General features: G+C 45.3%; 1 protein-coding gene across 1 annotated transcript in view; it reads left to right on the top strand.

The window, feature by feature from the left end:
* The window catches only part of LOC138540759 (vitellogenin-A2-like), a 135,002-nt gene that overhangs the window by 23,831 nt on the left and 91,168 nt on the right, over window positions 1-20,003 (top strand). Inside the window, exons 12-20 of the mRNA XM_069641708.1 lie at window positions 4,225-4,448; window positions 4,566-4,663; window positions 6,742-6,866; window positions 8,346-8,447; window positions 8,623-8,742; window positions 8,834-9,023; window positions 12,621-12,714; window positions 15,893-16,078; window positions 16,990-17,137. Coding sequence (XP_069497809.1) covers window positions 4,225-4,448; window positions 4,566-4,663; window positions 6,742-6,866; window positions 8,346-8,447; window positions 8,623-8,742; window positions 8,834-9,023; window positions 12,621-12,714; window positions 15,893-16,078; window positions 16,990-17,137 — 1,287 coding nt within the window. The remainder of the gene's footprint in view (window positions 1-4,224; window positions 4,449-4,565; window positions 4,664-6,741; window positions 6,867-8,345; window positions 8,448-8,622; window positions 8,743-8,833; window positions 9,024-12,620; window positions 12,715-15,892; window positions 16,079-16,989; window positions 17,138-20,003) is intronic.

The following is a 20,003-nucleotide window of genomic DNA, read 5'->3' on the forward strand; positions in this document are numbered from 1 at the left end:
TGCTGTGGAAAGTGGTTTCTCAAAATGGCTGCACAACTGACTCTCAACCATTCCTTGCAACTGCAATCTCAGAGTTCTCCCTTTTTTGCAAAGTCGTACTCTCTTATGACATTAATGATAGTATTACAACATGGAGTAAATGGAAATGTGATTGGCAGTGGTGCTACTTTGTACTCACCTTTAAATAACCCAAAAAACTGAAAGACACTAATAGTTTTTTGTGAGCACTCAAGCATAAATTAGGCGGTGACATGTCACAAGAAGGAAGAGCAGGTGGAGCAGTGACTTTCCCAAAGTTGCACATTTTGTGGTGGCAGAACAAGTACAATAGCTCTCCTTAGAAGCAAGGGGAATGAATAGTAAGAGACCATTAAATGTAATAACTGATTGTACACAACCTTGGATAAGGATTATGCTGCAGATCCTTTATACTTCGCCAAATTCCCACCTGCGTGGTCTCAGAGCACCGAGGCTTGTCAAACATTTGGTACACGGTGTGCCACCAGGGATTCCAAAGGAGGTGATTTAGAAAGAGAAGGGGATTGGGGGTGAGGAAGGAGGAGATTAGGGGTAGGCATGAAAGAGTGTTGGTCCTGTTGCTTTGAGGCCTTATACAAATGTTGTCATAAAGACAGAAAGGCAGGTTATCCTACCTATACCCAGATGACAAATATTGCATTGGGTGTGTGTGGGTCACGAGATAGCTGAAGCGGTGTACTCAAGTCACAACTGTCCTCCCAATTCAGCAATGTTTCAAGAATACTATAAACACATGGTTCACAATGCAAACAACTGAAAATCTGAGAATGCTCCAGCAATCCCCACACCGTGGTCTTGGAGGAAGCTAACAAGCTGATTTTGGCTGACCATAGGACAATGGCTTTACACTATCACGGCACTGCGTCATGATTAACTGAACTCCTGGGCTCCAATACGGCACAAGATGAGCTGTGACATCACACAGCATTTAGATATGTCAATACCTATCATAATGGAATGAGAGAAATGAGCTTCAAATATTTGGTTTATAGAGCATATAACATATGGGTACGTGCTCTTCCACCTTGTCCACCAGATAATTTCCCCTGGATGTGTATTAAAAGCTACAGAGGGGTAACTCCAGAATCTTATTTCTTGACCTGCTCACCTTGGGAACCAGGAAAAGCCTGCTCATGTCGGTGTGTATAATCAGTATCGGATAGTTTACAGCGCTTTAGGTGTAGGAAAGCCATTGATGTGGGGGATGCTAGGCTGAAAAGAGAGATTAGTTAGAGCTCGATTAATGCTGGCAATGAGGTGGATAGGCCTGCCATAGCCCTGGCTGCAAGGATTGCTGTGTGTATTCTAAGATCATGTGCGATTTTAAAGGGGAGTTGGTTAGTCAGCGAGAAGAGAGGTAGACACACAAGGGCTACATATAAAGAAGGGGTTAGGTTCTGGGGACCATTCGGGAATGAAGTGATTGGTGACTTCTGGAAGGGACGAGTGGGGGAGCTTCATGGATGCTTGTAGTAGTTTTGTTCATGTCGATTTTTGTGAATGGGTGGCTGACCCGGTTATGATCATTTCCCAGCAGTCTTAGTCAATGTAGTGATGCACAGGTTCATGGTATGCGGATAGAGTCCTGGAGTACCATCCATTGGGACCATATCGCTGCTTCTATGTTCTTTCATCAATTGCTATTTTGTCGACTTTATTTTGTACAAACATTTTTTGCTGAAAAAACCCATCAAAAATGTATTTTTTTATTTTTGGGGAGTTCCACGCCGCCCCCCCCCTGAATCCTCCCTCCCCTATTGATTTTTTTACTATTCCCGACTGGCCCCAACCCTTTATATGCCCTTTCCTGCCCCCATGGGCGTAATTTTAGGGGGGGGACAGGGATGTTTGTCCCCCCAACTTTTATGGCACACCGTTTTGTCCACATTCATTTGGCTGGGGCACCTTTATTTCAGATGTCATGTGCCCCCCAATATTTTCAGCAAAGTTACTCCACTGCCCACCCCCAAACCCTATATATTTGATGAGTTTTTTCAGTGAAACATTTTTGGTAAAAAACCCATCGAAAAAATTGCCGTCGATGAAAACACGGTCTACAATATTGCTGTGGCTAGCTATGTAGTTGGTTGAGGGTTTCATTGCTTATCTCGTTCAGGAATTAATTGAGTAGATTTCATCTCTGTGTTAATTGAGCAGTAGGGTCTATAGTTCTTTCCGGAATGTCAAGTGGACTTTTTTGTGGTCTTTATGGTGTTCTATATCAACCATGGTGTAGATTTCCGTCCTCTGGTTGGCCTGAATCCATGTTGTGAATCATGATGAAGGAGAAGGACAGTAATTGTGATTAATACAATGAACTGTGATGAAAGAGAAGGACTGTGATTAAGGGGAAGGACTGTGCTGTAGTTATGGGACTGTAACAAAGGAGTTGGACTGTGATGAAGCTGAAGAACATGGACTGAAATAAAAACTGTGATAAAAACGAACTGTCATATAGGACTATGACAAATGAAAAGGACTATCATGAAGGAAGATGAAGAAGTACTGTGACAGAGGAGGAGGAGGACTATGACAAAAGTAAAAACATTTACGAAGGCGTCTATGAGGATGATGAAGGACTGTGATAGAGAAGGGAGGAGTATGACAAAGGAGAAGAAAGGAATGAGACCACAGAAGCGGTCTGGGATGAGGGAAGACTGTAACCAAGGAGGAATATGAGGTAAGAGAAGGACTGTGATGAAGGACTGTAAAAAACAGAAGGGTTGTCATGGAGAAGGACTGTGAAGAGCGAATGTGATGAGGGTGAAGGACTATGAAAAAGGAAGACTGCACTGAAGTACAATGAAGAGCTGTGAAAATGGAGGACTACTGTGATGAAGGATTGACAAAGGAGAAGGACTGTGACAACGGTCTGACAAAGGAAAAGGACTGTGAAGGATTGGTAAGAGAGGACTGGTTCTCAACATCCTTTCTATTCTCTCTCTTTTATGAACCATTATTTTGCCCACAAGGTGGTACTAATGCACGCATAGACCAAAAACAGCAAGGTAGACTGCACACACTGAGCTTGGTTGGGTGCCTTCACAGAGAGACACATTATAATATATCCTTATGCCAAACGGAAAGTCCATGCAAAGAGGAATACCTTGTCAGAGTTGGCTTTGCCAACTTTCAGCCAAAAATAAAATGGGGAAATCGAGGAGAAAAGCGAAGTTTCTATAACCGAATAATGTTCACACAGCCAGGGTAAATAGTGCAGCTGTGCGCATAGACACCATTTGTTGTTCAGTTTCTGGGCCTCTCTTTCTATACTACACAGCTAAAAGAATGGCAGGTGTCTATGGTTAATAGCTGTATACACTGCCTGGTTTGATTGCACACATTTACAAGTACCCTCTGGTCTGTAAAGTGAATATCTACAAGTACCTCCTTATCTCTATATTGAAAAACACCAAGAAGTTACACTGGCATCAATTGTGGAAATGAAAGGTATATACAAGATGGCAACTCTCTTGCTATGCACCCATACTGTGGAACAAGGTGCAGTGCATACCAGGACAGCTCAAGAAAGGACATGAAAACTCTACCCTGCTGCTATCTTGTCAGTCACTGATCACTCTACCCCATTAACATCCAGGGCGGGGGGAGCAACCAATCAGGTTGGTTGGATCACAGGATGAATCCCATGAACCAAGCTTAAGCCTGCATTTCAAGCAACCTGACGGCTGCTTCCTTCGCCCCGCACCACCATCTACCCCCCACCCTCCTTCCCCATCAATTTGTCTGTCTCTCTAAGCCACCCAGCCCACTTACCTGCTTACGGCAGCATCGCCATCTGCCTCTGCTTCGCTCCATCTCCGTGCTGGGCTCCCATGGAAATGGAAGCGGGGCTCCGCTTGGAGCTCCGTCTTCCAGCTCTGTGGCGGTCATCTTGTGTAAGTATTTTCTTTCAGAGAGGCGACTCGTTCATTGAATGAAAATACATTGGTCTTAGCATCCCCGGTCACCGGATTGGCCACCTGGATTGCTAATAGCAATAATCACCTGTCCCATGGGCTGGAACAGGAGATAACGGCACCGAAAGGCCCAAGCATCCCGAGCCGTTATCACCCCCGTTACAGCCAGTGGAACGGGTGATTGTTGCTTAAGTAGAAATCTCACACATTAATGGAAAGTTAATTTGAAGAAAACATGATCTTATATGCAAATCTCTTCTCTCCGCAGGTGCAGGAAATACTACTCCAGATCTATATGGACAGCCGGCTTCACTCTGAAGTCCGGATGATGGCTTGTGTTGTTTTGTTCGAATCCAAACCCGGCCAGGCTTTGATAATGACCATTGCTAATATTGTCCAGAAGGAAAGCAAAGAGAACCTGCAACTGGCAAGCTTCACTTATTCACACATGAAGGCCTTATCCAAAAGCAATGTGCCGCACCTCCACCAAGTGTAAGTAGGACACAGGGCTTGTCTACATGTCTGCATTCTACCTTTGAGCACATGCCATGTGAATATATTATTACATGAAGTCGTCTTTTTGTAAGGTCTGATTGACTTCCTCTACAGGGCCGCCGCCTGCAGCATTGCTCTTAAGATCCTGAACCCCAAGCTTGATGCCCTGGGCTTCCGTTTCAGCAAAGCCATCCACCTGGATATTTTCAAACGTGAGTACAAGCAGGATTGCGTACTGTTTTCTTTCCCTCGTTGAGTTTGTTGCATTTTTCAGAGGGAGGATTAAGAATTGGACCGATGAGTTACAGTCAAGTAATGTCTTCCTCTTTGATATGGTAACATGGAGACATGGCCACCAGGTCTGCGATGTGGCTTCTTCCCAATGGATTCTTTTTGGAGTAATGGCCTGCACTGAAGGAGGCATCTAGCCAATGTGTACTGCCCTGGGATGGACTCAGTGGACTCATTGCAGGTTTTACAGTATTTCCCCAGCAGATACCACCAAACCGGTCTACCTTTGCCTCTATTCAGACTGGAGGATTTACTGCCAGATTATGAGTGTGGTAATGGGAGAGTTAATTTAGAGGAATTATCACTGGTGGTATTTCCTCCTCCGGCCATTCCTTCAGTTTTTAAATACCTATGGTCAATAGTTTTCATTTTACATTTGTCACTAAGCAGTGAGGGTAAAGTGGTGATAGCAGAATGGCCTCCACTTTACCACCAATTTTTACCACACTGCCAAACTCGTAATGAGGTCCATGAGTTAGTCTCTAGCACACTGGTGGCACTCTTGGATTTCTGGAATGACTATTCCTCGCACTGCTCCCATCCGACATTACTTCTACTGTGCTAAATTTCAACTGTGGGCTTCGAGCATCTCTTCTGTCCTCCCACTGGTCCCCTCCCGACCTACTCCAGTCAGATGATCGAATCCCAACAAAGCCCGACTCAGCCCTCCATTCTTTCGAGGTTGATAAACTGAATTCTGTTAAAAGGGGTCATAATATCACCTATAATGACAGCTCTTAGAAGCGTGAGAAATTCGCTGTGACACACTATACAAAAATGTGATAGTAATCATTTCTTTATGATTGAAAAAAAAATTCCAGTATGCAGACAGGCATGAGTGAGAAGGCAGTCGTGCCATGGAAGCAGTCTTTAGTCCAGGCAAGGATTAAGGCAACACATACGCTGTTGGATTGACAAAGAGGAGTGTACCCTAGGAATGTTTGAAGGTTGGAATTCTAAAGGGAAATCCCGGAACCTGACTCACAGGAACTGAAGCCTCCAAAGTGACAGATGGCAATCGCTCCCAAATAGCGCCCCACTATCTGCTTTTACTTCAGGCTGCACTCTGTGGGATGTGCCTTAGTGTACTTCAAGTCTCAGGTTCCATCTTCTCCCAGAGAAATAGGGCTGCCTGCAAGGCACACTGTGCCCCGACATTGGCCCTTCTTGCCGTTGCCTCATGTGTCAGTGTCCTTTCAGGTCCTAGGCAAACCAATGAGCAGGCTCCCATCTGTTGTGTGGTGCTCAGTAAGGCACCTCTTGTTAAAGTGCATGTATCACTCTTAGCTCTCAGAGGAGCGTTGTGTGCATATGCACAGGTTCTTATCAGTGAGAGGTGCCTCACGCTTGACAGCAGAGGACCTGTTTTCAGGATAAAGAGCCATCCTGCCCGAGTGTAACTACATTCATATGTTGGGCTGTGTCTCTAACTGCCAGGCTATTATGCAATTGCATACTCCTCCTTGGCACTTAAGGGGTTAAGTTCTTCTGATCACTGAGTCCCACTAGCCCAAGGAGTTTATATTTTCGTATCATCAATAAAGTTCTAGGTGCAAGGACAAAAAGGATTCCCCAATAAAACGATGCAATCCAATGTTGCTGTGTTTTGCTCATGTTTTGGATGCCAGGTGTGCCTTTCACTTAATGATTTGGTGTTCGTTTTAATTGGACATTTTTTCCTGAGGGAAAAACATGCTAATTATCATGGCACAATTAATGTTATTCATGACTATCCATGGTTAAAACATAGACCAGCGTGGTCCATTCTTGATGATCGACACAGCCCTGCCCTTGATATCTCTGGTTGGACAAAGTTGGGTTCAATCATGTGGCATAAGTTCCCATTCATTTTCAATTTCAAATTGGCCGCGTGAGGGTTTCACCCCCGGGATCAGCTAAGTTTCTCGTTGTGCTTTTAAAGAGATTACTTCGTACACTCCCTATAGCAAATGGCAGAACCAAGATTGACAGGTCTATGTGTTTCCCTATCAACATCTAGATAACCTGATGCTTGGAGCTTCCGCCAACGCCTTCCTTCTGAACAGTGCAAGCACCCTGTTTCCAGTGGTCATGATGTCGTCGATCCGTGGATTTGTGGCTGGCGGGGAAGCCGATATTCTAGAGGTAAGTGGCACGAAACATTCAACTCAAGATATGAACACGGCCCTTTTCTATTATTAAAGAGCAGTTTGTCGGTTTTGTCTTGACACTGCCAAGATGGTCAACTTAAGACAAAGGCATTGCCAAAAAATGGAGAATCTTTGAAATTAACCAGCCAGATTTTATTTTAAATGGTGATGTAATATATACCTTCAGTGACGACAAAAACCAAAGCAATCATTTTGGAAGTCTCTTTAGCAGTGGCACACACACCTGTGTATGCTGAGCCCCCAATGAGTACAAATATTGCTGCTGAGCCCCCCAATGAGTACAAATATTGCTGCTGAGCACCCCAATGAGTACAAATATTGCTGCTGAGCCCCCCAATGAGTACAAATATTGTTGTCAGGACCCTACAGGTGCCATATCTGCTTATATTTTCTATTAAAAAGCAATCACCATACTTCCTTTTTAGAGGCCCTCAAGACCCCCTGGACATCCTTCAAGCACCCATGGTGGTCCAGTCCCAGAGGTTGAAGACCACTGCTCTAGAGAGCAAAGGCACGTGTAAAACCCATGCTTAAAGGACTCACACAGGGGTTCACCACACCTTCACACTCTGAGGGACGTTCCTCGTTTTGGTGAGTGAAGTGGGAAGATAATTAACATTTCAGCCTCCCTCACCCACTCCAGTCCGGAAAATAATGCATTTCTGCCACAGTTTGATTTCGACGTTGGTATAAATGCTTTGGGGTACACTATGTAATACGCCAGCTTTTAGCACATGCAATAAGCGACAGATTCCAAAGGAACTCATGCTGAAGGCCTCTCGCCGGGTGTAGGAGGCGGAAGACATTCACACTTGTTTGCCTACAAAGTGCAAATAAGGTAATATGAAATGCATGAACCCGGAACCAATTGGATTTGCTGTCCTTTTTTTCACATTATAGTGCAAATAAAGAATATTGCACTGAGGGAACTGCATTGCGTGTAGGTGTTGTTTTTGGAGATCCCCTCCGCGCAATTAGCACATATTTGAAAATGAGTACCTAGTAGTTTTGAAAATGCGAAGAATGCATACAGATCTAGAACCCCAGCTCATGCCCTCCGCACAGAGTATTGCAGGAGAAAATGTGCAATGCTGCTTATGCCTGAAAATGCACTGCCAGAAATGCCATCTCAATCCACAAGTCAAGTGTTTTATTCAAATGTGAACTTAGCTTAGCATGCAGACCTTCCATTTCATAGCATAGGTGTGGATGTACCCCTCAAACAGTGAAAGGTGAGGGCCAGACAATCAAATGGCATCATTAAGCATTGTCTTGTGCACATTTCAGAGCCTTCTGCATGTCGTGAAACTTCATATCTGGCAAATCTGTACTGATGGTAGTGTGGGGGATCGGGGCAGTGTTTACTAAGTTCTTCTTCTGGCAGTTTCCTGCCAGTAAATGCTGCTCTCTCGTGGTGCTCTTCATCGGAATTAATTGTGAGACACTCCGATAGGTCGCTATACGAGCAGAAGGCCTGGACCAAACGCTGAGAAAGCAGAACATCCCGTTCGCCGAGTTTCCCATGCAAAAGAAGATTGCGCAAATTGCAAAAACGGTGAGTCCCTTTATGCAGTATGTGATTCACCTAAGCATCGTTGCTTACCAAAAAGTATAATATTCATTTTGAGGTGCCTCTTGCAAAATAAAAATATGAAAAATAGGTTTACTGACAATTGAGATGCTAAAATAATAATTTCTCCTACATTAAAATGCGTGTTCCTCTTCCTTAGCTGCTGGGCTGGAAGGCACTGCCGTCTGATGTTTCTCTGGTATCTGCCTACTTTAAGTTTTTTGGCCAGGAGTATGACTTTTTCGAGCTTAAGAAGGAGGCCATTCAGAGTGCCATCAAGGTAAGGCCTACTGCATGTCTTTTCTTTTTTGTTAGGTTGCGCATCCACACCCAACATTTTGTGAGCATGTTGTGATGCGGTTGTGTTTCAGGCCCTGACTGAACCTGCAGAGAGGCACTCCCTGGTCAAGGACATCCTCAACAAAGTTCTCCGTGGCATTGCAGGACAGCGGGCCCAACTGGCACTGGCCACAGAAGTTCGGCACATCGTCCCTACCTGTGTTGGTCTGCCCATGGAGTTCAGCTTATGTTCTGCTGGTGTGGCCAACGCGGCTATTAACGGTACGCTCAACCGGTGAAGAGGTAGCCAGAGGTGGCACGATTTGCCCCATTGATACGGGGTCAGAGTTCCCTTTACACGTTGAGCCGCTCTGTGGCTTGGGACAACGTTGTTGATGCCAGATGAAACCAGACTGTATAGGGCCCAGAAGTGCAAATCTACTACCCCACTTATTAAAAAGAAGGAACATGCTTCAAATGTTCAATGCTTGCTAAACAACTATAGTAAATTGCACTTGGGCTGCTGGAAGACGTTAACTTCGGTCAGCAAAAGAGTCTCAAAGTTGCCCATTGTAGGTGGTTTAGCACTTGCCATAAAGATCGGTGTGCTATCTACAAGGCACACATTTCATCAACTTCAGAGCGATGAAAGGTTAGGCCAGCCAACGTTGGCTGCTCACCTGTGTCCTATTGTTCAGACATCCTTCTCTGCAGACAGTTACATTTCAATCTGTCACACTCTGACTGGGATTTTAATGTCTGCTATGTAGATTACACACGGATCTTTGCGGCTCTATTGACCAGCTATTTTACAAGGAAAAAGAGAAGGTCGTGCGTTTCGACTCTGTGCCAAGCCATCATTCCTTTTTGAAAGCACGAGACTTTCAGGAAGTATGAAGATAAGGTGGCATGCTGGAGACCCTCCAAGACGTTTAAGGCAGTGTGAGTAACGTGTCTGGGGTCATTTTACTCAACTCTGCACAGCCATGTCCAACTTTCAGCTGCCCATGGCTTTCGTGAATTCTCCTGGCTTAATATTACCCAGTGCAATGTAACTCATTGTATCAGACTCAGAAGACTGCATGGGCAAGTCAGACATGCCCCACCCATGGGCTTGACCCTGCACAGCCCTAACTGCATTTCAGATGGTCTGGCCTTTATTATAAGATAACAATGCTCATTTGATCAAGTTGAGAATGCTGGACATCGGATTCATCCTTGTCTTGGGCTGGACCTGAATCTGGGTCTTAGTCTCAGCAGTGCATTGTGGGGGGTGCACGTTATGGTTGCATAGCTTACCATTACTGGCAAAATTCTTTTTATTTTTTTATTTTTGCACTTCAACTATAACGTCCCTTTAACAACGTTTTTATGTCTGCATTTCAAAGTTTTTTTTATCTGAGAGACTCAACCATAATGCCCCTTTAACAAAGTGTTTTGACTGAACAATATATATATATATATATATATATATATATCCAAAGCCACAGTAAGAGCCGGGAGGCGAAATGGCACCCTTTTAGATGCAAAGTTAGATGCAGCCTCTAATGTGCACATAAGAAAATGCACGGCAGCGTTTTCACCTTAGATTCTTTTAAGAGCCCATTAGCACTGGGAAGATGGTCTAATATTATAGAGAATCAGTACCAACAAATAAGGGCCAGGGAAAACCTTTTTCTTAATCAGAAAAGTCTGCTTAGTTCAACCAAAACGGCCAGGCAACCCTCGGGTTTTATTTCAATTCATAATGCTTCATGTTGCAACTCATTGATATTTCCAATGTTCACATAATTCCTGATGAGAGGAGTACTAGCATACAGTAGCTCAGATTATAGGCAGAGATCAAGTGGCATTTTAGTATAAAATGTGTAGCCAGTTCTCAGAATGGAGCTGCCCATTGAGACTGTCAAGCCTCCCAAACTGGTTGATACCATCGCATTGTCCCATCGATGTTAAGCCTTTCAGCCGACCATTCAAAATCCTGCTCCGTGCTATTGGCGTGCCATCCCTCCTACTCCACGCCATTGAAGAGCAACTGAACTGAAACTAAAAGACCAAGGTATGCACTATGTGTCAGTCCCAGGCACGCCGACCCCGTGGGACTCAGCGTAACTTGGTTAGGAGACTAATTGTGTATTTTGTTAAAATCTATACCCTCCCCTCTGCCCCCGTTTTCCCCTTGCATGGATAGAGTATTAGTGCTTCTAGGCATGCTATTTGCTTTTAGCAAAGACTGTATCTTTATAGAGTCTTCCATGGGCATTCCTTTCATTTGAGCACTTACTGTATTGGCTGTGTTTGCAGCTATGTCAGCGGACCTACCTCTCTGGAAATGTAGCCCGTCCCCGACCCATGCTTGCCAAGGTGAGGCAGGTGTAATTAACAGTTTTCAATGTACTCTTATGACAAAAATATGCCTCGGATCCAAGTTGTGGCATAATCTATAGACACCTTTGTCCACCCCTTGTACATCTTCTATGTAGAATTGGATTTTGTCTCACACCACTTCGACCCACAATTTGAAAATAACAAAGTGTGTGGTGTACCTTACCAAACCTGCCTCAGGCTTTCGGGTTCACTCATATTCATGTCCCAAATCCACCTTGACTCCCATACGCCTTCCTGGACCAAGGAGGGAAGCACCCACTGGACTCCCTAGGCTATACCATCTGTCAACAGGGTAAGGGTCCTAAAGAGCATTTGTGGTGGCCATTCCTCATCAGCCACCCTGCCCTTATTTCTGCTACCACCACTCCATCATTCTCGTGACCCGACACTGAATGCAGCCAGGTTCCCTACCCAGAGGTTAGGCCTTCCACCACTATCCTCTGCCATTCCTGGTCTTGGCTGCCAGCCGATCCTCGTGACTGGGCTGAGCATCACTGACTGCCAGCATCATTTCGTGGCCCAACGTAATTCGGACCCTCCCATTCCCCTCCTTGGACATGGATTGATTTAAAAATGAGGTCTTTTTAGAGTAGTAGTACATATAAAGTCCATGTGTACGGTGGTAGTTAGTGGGAGAAAGTGGGATAGGCTCATGGGAGGTAGTAGCGGGTGTAAGTAGCACAGTTCGGTACATCATTGGGGTAGAGGGGTAGCACATGGAACAAGGTAGATAAGTCAAGATGACTAAGAACAGGGCTAGAGATTCCGATTTTGATGGAGTGATATAGGTAAGGTGGAGGCAGATTTTCTGGTTGTTGAAGAGGTTTATGCCAGCTGCCTTGATGGTCGATTTAATGAGATTCTGGAGTATGATGTCACTGTCAAAGAGGACCCAGAGTGTGTGAGTGTTGGGGCAGATGAGGCAGAACAAATTAGGGAATAGCAGGGGGCCCGGCAGTTGAGGCACAGTGCTATATTCCGTTATGGTGGAATTGAGCAGGAGGAACCAAAGATCGGTCCAGTGAGTGATGACAGAAATGCAGTCCTATGTGCAGCAGAATAGATCAGGGGCAACAGAGAAATAGGAGGTGCCGTGGGTGTCATCAGCAAATAGGTGATAGGAGAAGTGGAACGGGCAATGAGTTTGCGGAGGGATGAGGTGCAAAGAGTGAAAAGGAGCAATAATGTCACCGAGTCTTAGGGGACCCCATCAGTTGGAGGTTGAGAGTGGAGGTGTCAGAGTTCTTGTACTGTTAATTAATCTTTGACTTGTATCATCCTATTTTATGGAGTTGCTTTATCATATCCAGAGTCCTCAGAGAAATGGAGATTCAGACATTCTGATTTCCTTACAGGACCCACACATCACCTAACATTTGGTGAGAGATTCTACATATCGCCTAGCAAAAGATTTGCAGAGCACTACATAGAAATATTAAAACCATGCATTTTCCAAACCTTTAATTTGTTGACTTTGATTTTTCCCCACAGTTGACATGAAGGTCACGCCATCTCCGTCTTCTGATTTCAGTGCTGCTCAGCTGTTGGAATCTAATATTCAGCTTCATGCAGATCTAACACCAAGGTATAAAGGCATTGCTGCTGCTATTGCAATCACTGCTCATGTATATGGAGACAGCCATGATTGTTTGTAAAAGTGAATGAGGCGGACCGAGTTATGAGATCAGTCAGGAATTGGCCTGGAAGAAACAGGTGCTGAATCAACTTCCTGTGCCCTTTAAGGGGAAAGAAGCAGCAGCACACTACCTGCCTTACTCATAACAACCCCCTGGGCTTAAATGACCCAGGGGTGGATCGAGTGCCACATAGGTGGGGGTGGGGGAGTGGAGGGAGACACAAATGATCCATATGTGGAGGTAAACGTAGAAAAGACAATAATGACAATGAGAACTAAAAGAACAGAAGCACCAAGAGGCAGAGAGCAATTGAAAGACAGACAAAACTATACAGCAAATACAGAAAAGAAAAACTGAAACAACGAGCGTCTGGTGGAAGAAAGAAAAAGAGAAAGCAGTAGGAAAGGCACTAAAGGAATACAAAAGAAGACGAAAGCCTAAAAGAGAGCCAAAAACATGAAACGAAAGTGAAAAATTGGCAACTACAGAGGAATAAAAAGAAGCCTAAAAAGGAGGCAAGGATGGAGGTGGGAAGGACTAGGAGAAATGATGGCGAGCTGATTGGTTCAGTTGATTTGTCACGAAGGATTTTGGTGCATGGCAAACTTTCAACAGGCGAAGAAAGGAAAAGGTCACAAATTAGCATAAAATAGAATAAGAACCCAGAGTGAGGCAAAAAAATGTGGGTGTCACATGTAGGGGCAAAAACATATTTGCCATGTGGATCAGTTTATCCTGAAACAAGACTGAGGTGGCAGCTCCTACGCATCCTTTGCCACCAAGATATCCAGCGCAGGAGCAGACAGCATTTGGGTGAGAGGATATGAAATGAGGAGTCTCAGCCCTATGCAGAAATGTGCACACAGACATCACAGAGCATTCACTATGATGCATACGTTTAGCACAGTTCCTTCCACAAAACCCCAGCAAACAAAACATAGGCCAGGCTATCAATTGCTTTGTAAAGATTTGTGAGCGGGGCGTGTCTGTCAAGAGGCAGGTGCGAGTTATAACAGAGACCTCCCAAAATTGTGTTTCCCATGACATTTCCCAAACCTTGGGCAAACACGTTGTGTTGTCTACAGCTCGAACGTTGTGCCAAACCTTCATTAAAGAGTGAGCATTTGGTTCGGACATGTGGTTTACATCTGGCCACACATCCATGGAAGTAGCTGAGATACGATTATTATATAAAGAATAACTCACATTTTTTAATGGCTTTGTGTTGCCACCATAATCGTGTGCATGACCTACATTACCCTGAAAGCCACTCCTGGTGGACATTGCTCATGGCCTGCGGCTATGGCTTGTGGCCACTTTCCCTCCGCCCCAGATGTGGACAGTGGCCATGGTGTGCAGCCAGCCTTGTGACATCCCCCGACCCTCCCTAAGGTCGTGCCAAGACCAAGAGGGCTGAAATGTGCCCAGACTGGTCTTTGTGGGCCGCTAGTTGTCGACAGACCGTGAACCGGCCACCTACTACATGGTCAAAACTGCCTCATGTTGCCCTTTTTTAGGGGCTTATTGTACCCTGGTGGGCTTTCAAATGACCGTCTTAACATTGTTTGCAGCCCAACTGTCTACAGACCCTGATCAATGTTTGTGGGCCACTAGCGTCACTTTTCAAATAATGTTTTCCCCTCCAGCTAAGCAGGTGGGCTGTCTTTCGACTAAGAAATCAGGTTGCCTTTCAGTGTTTGTTTAGACCTTTGCTGAGTCCCCTGCACACATATCGACCAATCAATCAATTCCCTAGAAATGGGAGATTGGCAGCCCAGACCCATCACCAACTGGATTTTAGCCACTGTGGCCAGGTGCAACAACAAACCTTGGAATGGGGGACATGTACAAGCATTTCAATGGCTCAAACTTTGGAGCTAGTTGGCCACTACTGAATAAGGTTTGGTGGAAATCTTTCTAGCACTGGAAGTGGGGGCCAGGCTTCTCCCTTATAGAATTGCTTGAGGGAACGCAAGTGTTTGGCCCCCTAAACTATCCAAAGCAATTCAGCATCTGGCCTGTGTAGTTATTGCAAATCTTTTGTGAAGGTTTGGTGCCAAAGGGATAAACATCTGGAAAGTCTTCCTGTGGGGAGTCAGAACTACTGGATCGCTATTGCCAATGACTGATATACACAGGTCTACCAGTGCCTAGGCCTTAGTGTATATGAGCATACATTGGTCAAATGAGCCTATGGTCTTGCTGGCCTTCCCTATTGGGCAGACTTGCATTTGCTCATTACACTGGTGCACTAGATCAGGAGCAGTGGCGTGTCAAGCTGCCTTTGACTGGGATGGCCCAAGTGGGGCACTGACTTATGTAGGGGTGGCATGAAGTAAGAGTGAACACACATTATGACCATAGTTTCGGATAATGGGGAGGCACCTGGGGTGGCCAATCAGATCCCAGGTGTAGCACGTGCCACCCCTTGCCACTCTCAGGACACACCAATGATCAGGAGGGAGCAGTGACGTTTATGGCTATTGTTAAATTCTGAAAATTAAAATCTGCAGCGCCCGTGACAACCAAAAAACAAAACCCTGTTTTATCTTACATTTGACCGCACACACCAGTCCTAACTTGGATTTCATACATTCATTTTCAGAGGCCAGAGGTCCCAGCTGTGCCTGAGACATAACTACCCTGATTTCACGCCAGCTGAGGTGCCTGACTCCTAGGGACACGCACCTGCATTCTGTACACCTGTACTTCAGTGATGACTGCCTCACTCACCTATCGAGAATCAGGGGCAGGTCGAGCAACACTAATAGGAAAACAAGACAGTATTGGTCGGGCGTGGGGGGTGGGCAATGCTCCAGGTTTACGATTATGACAGGTTATTTACAATGCTCTTGATGCCCGGAGGTTTCTAAGCGCGGACCCTATGTTGTTCTGAGTCCTCTTGTTTCCAAGGCGAGCGCGTTAACCCTGAGCTATCCTCTCGAGACAAGTGAAAGTGACACATTTGTACGTTGCTTAGATGTTTGCATTACAAACGGAAAGACATTTTAAGGTGAACTGTAAACTTCAGCGGCAAATACATATTCGCCATACCTTGCAGAGAAATGTATGTTTTTTTTTTTACTTTTGAAACATGAACATATTGTTGTTATTTATATCTTTCAGCCTGGCCCTGCACGCTGTCGCGACAATGGGAATCAATACTCACCAACTTCAGGCTGGCATTGAGTTTCATGCCAAACTCCGCACCAATATTCCAATGGCATTCACCGCCAAGATCGACATGAAAGCCAAAAACTTCAAGGTGGAGGCAACGCCATGCCAGCAGGAGAACGAACTCTTTGTGACCGGGTAGCCAGGTTTTTCAGTTCAAGCTTCTACCTTAAATGTATTTAATTAGTTCTGAACGGCAGACCGGGCCTTGCCACTGCTGAAATGGAACGCTGGCAGAGCTGTTGGCAGTGGTTATGAATAATTCAGGCCAACCCATCCATTACTTTGTAGTATTGCAAAGTCGCCCTAGCTGGCATAGGGGCGCCCAGGGGTGGTCTCACGTTTGCTGTGTCTAGGGTCCCAAGCTACACTTCCCTGATGATGCCAAGACATGTCTGTGTTTGCCTGGTGGTCCAGGGCAAAGTTTTTGTGTGAGCCAACAGTCTGATTTGACAGCCCACATTGAGGGTGAGACTAACACTGAGTGGCATATCTCTATTTCCTCTTCTGTGGGGCAGTGCAGCATCAGCAACGATGGAAGGGGGGAAGGCTGACCAAAGGAATTAGCAGTGCTCAGGAAAACAAAGTTAGCTTTTACTATTTTGTTGAGTGGCGAGCACAGCCCTAATTTGTGTTCTTATTTTTGTGTGGAAAACCTGGATATTTTATTTCATTATTTTCCGAATTGCCAGCCGATCGCTTGCCTCGTGCACATTTTGATCAATCTCTTCTGTGGTTAATTTCGAATTTGCATGCAGTATACCAGCACAGGTAACCAGCACAGGCATTGAACCTCATTTTGAAAACAAAACCCCCCAAAACTTGCAAGAACCTGTCATTGTTATTGAAAAGTGGTGAATGGATTTAACATCGTAGTTTCTATTTTGTTGTTTACTTTGTGAATTGGCGCCCTTTCTGTAAGTAGAAGTCTAGCCCTGTTCAATGCCCTGGTGCTCAAATGGGCCCCTCACATACAAGCTAAGCACTGACTCACGATACGTCCCACAGAGTGATTTGTAACCACTGTTTTCCTTCCTATCTGTTTCCAGAACCCAAGTGTTTGCAGTAACGAGGAATCTAGAGGAATTAGAGGCTGCCAAAAAGACCCCCGTTCTACCCCGCGGTGTTGCGACAGATATCCTGCAGAAGCACTTTGATACCACTGGGAAGTCGTCAGCAGAAGCAGCCAGCATGATGGTAACTGGACTGCAGTCTACTGTGGGTCTTGCATAAGTTGTAACCAGCGTGAGTGCATGTATTCTCTCTGAGCATCAGGCCCGATACGCAGTATCCTAACAAAGATGGCACCCAGGATAAGGCCCAAAATCACAGTGATAACTACCTCAGCATTGTGATCTCTGAGAACTGCTGGAGGGAGTGAGCTGCAGCATACATGACTTTCCTTCTAGTGTTATACATGCATACATGGCAATGCAGAAACGCATACTAAATGCATGCTACTTAAGCAATAGGCCTGAGCTGGGGGCCATTACCACTTCAGGTAATGCCCCGGGGCCCATAGTTACAGGTCCGAGCCAGAACAGAGAAGAACCGCCGGGGTAAGGAGTCACAAGACTCCTCTGCGCTTGCGGATTACTAGCGCCAGACCTCTTGCGTCCCAGCAATCTCCAGCAACTTCCTCAATACTCTCGGTTGTGGATGATGGAAACAAGAAAACGCGCGTAAAAGCACATAGCGGATCCTCACATGAAACAACTCCCCAAGGGCCTTAGAAGTGGATTAAAGCAGCTTTCAATTCTTAATCAGGGAAATAGCCACGACCCTCGTCCACAAACCTCGTTCTGTTTTGACACCAACAAACATCGGAAACTTCTCTTAAGAAAGTGATCAAGATGGGGTCATGGAATACCACAGGACACACATATCTAACCATTTCTGGCGATGTGGATTTGGGGGTCTATGACATCACATGCCTCCAAGAGATGTGGCTGGTTCATAAACCTTCCCTTGATGGCTTTACCATGGAGATATCACCTGCCGCAAAGGGCTTGCTGGGCCGTCCATCCTCGGGCCTACTAACAGTGGTCCGAGTAGGCTCAGGAATCATAACAAAAGAAAAACTGGCTGAATCCTACAAAATGCTGGGCATTCTCACATCATGGACCCATCAAGTGCCAGAATCGGAACTATGGACGACCACGCAGACAGTTGTTATTAACCTTTACTGGAACCCCCGTGAACAACAATAAAGAAATTCTGTGTGACAGTCGCCGAAATGATTGACAAAATCTACGTTGAATACGAGAACACTGACGTCATCATATGCGGCAACCTGAATGCCAAATGTGTGGAGCACTATATCAACCTCTCCCCACATGCATCGTATTGCTCAACGGAGGAGAGAGGTAAAGCATGGATGAGTTTAATGAACTCCCACAACTTACACAATGCAGCGCTTGTGTATCCTCATCAGCCCATGATTCCAACCTGGGAACGTCTAAATTCTAAATCAACTCTCAACTACATATTTGTAAGCCATGGAATGCTATCACACATCGAATCTTTCTACGTACAAAGAACCGTACAGAGCGACCATCATTTGCTGATTATGACATGGTTTGGATGCCATCCGGAAAAAAAGATATACAACTCAAATGTACAAGTGAACAACCAGCAAACGCGTCTGCGCTTGACGACAGCTGACGTGATGGAGCTAAACGCAAAATACAACTCACATGCTGCAACCGACCTTGCACAAAAAACACCAGAAAGACGGAACTATCTACCTCTGCTGTTGGCGTACAGAGTGGGGCCCCAAGGACGAGAAGAAAACAACTAGACAATTCAGGCATGTGTACGACAAGACAGTGGTCCTGAAAAGATGATTGCTGTGAAAACTGAAAAACACAGCCATAACCACAAATACAGCAGAATCATGTCTGGCCTTTCGAACTCAGTCGAAGATCTACACTGCATGGCTAAAACATCAGCGAACCATATTGTATCAAAAAGACTCAGAGGAAATGCTAAGGACGCTGGGTACTAAGAAATCATGTGATTTTTGGACGTTAATCAAAAAGATCTGATAGCCAAAACATGTATCAGCTTTCCAACTCTGTCTCAGAAACAAACTGGATCAGCTACTTCTGAAGTGATAATTCCCTCCCTGCAAGGGGCCTATTGCTATTAGTACAATGGTCCGTAAGACCGGGGTACTAAAAGCATTTATTTTCTGTTCTGAAATGTTCCGGCGTACATTCATTGCGCCTCAACACTTACCTTGATCCCTGGCGGGGGAAGAGGGCAGCTTCTAGCCACGTGGTGGCTCGGTGCGGGGATTACCCTGTTCCGAGCATCCTCATTGGCTTAGTGGCTGCCACACCCCCCAGCCGGGGGAAGGAAGGAACGGTGTGGGAGAAGGATTCCCCACAACGCATGTTACAATCTCATTGTACCTCTCCGGGTACTATTATAACATAGCAGTGAATAGATCAGTGCAATTTCAAATCACAGGTCTAGTTCTTTCAACGCGATGCTATAGAGCATCGTAAAACAATCGTGAAGAAAGCATACCAATCCAAGGGATTTTCCCTAACAGGTCTACAAATTACACCTAGTGATAAAACACATTTGCAGTGTCAAAATATAAACAGAACTAGTGTACAGGCCCATGTGCACGGGCCAAAGTGCAGGTTTTCATCAGCACTGTAGGGCCACTATAGATCCTAAGGTGAAAACAGGCATAGCTATGCAAATGGGCCCACTGCATATCCTAAGGCAACAGCTCCCTCTAGCGGAGCATTCTGTGCGTTCGGGCAGCATCTACTGCGCATGACGGCACCAGCCAAACATACATCTGGCCTTTTATTATTTGTAGATGATAGCAGAATAAGGTTTTCTAATCCTCATAAAAATGATCACCTTACTAATGTAAGTCTCACTGCTTTTAGATTTGCAGCTATAGTACATTCATTGGGCCTCATCACGAGTTGGGTGGTATCCTGGCTGTAATACCGCCCAAGTGTTATATCGTTAGTGCCCACCAGTCCGGCGGCACGCCGTATCACGGGTTGGGCGCTAACTGTAAATCCCCATTGCTCAT

This window comes from Ambystoma mexicanum, chromosome 1q, assembly GCF_040938575.1.
Source record: "Ambystoma mexicanum isolate Mex_15411 chromosome 1q, UKY_AmexF1_1, whole genome shotgun sequence".
NCBI lineage: Eukaryota > Metazoa > Chordata > Amphibia > Caudata > Ambystomatidae > Ambystoma > Ambystoma mexicanum.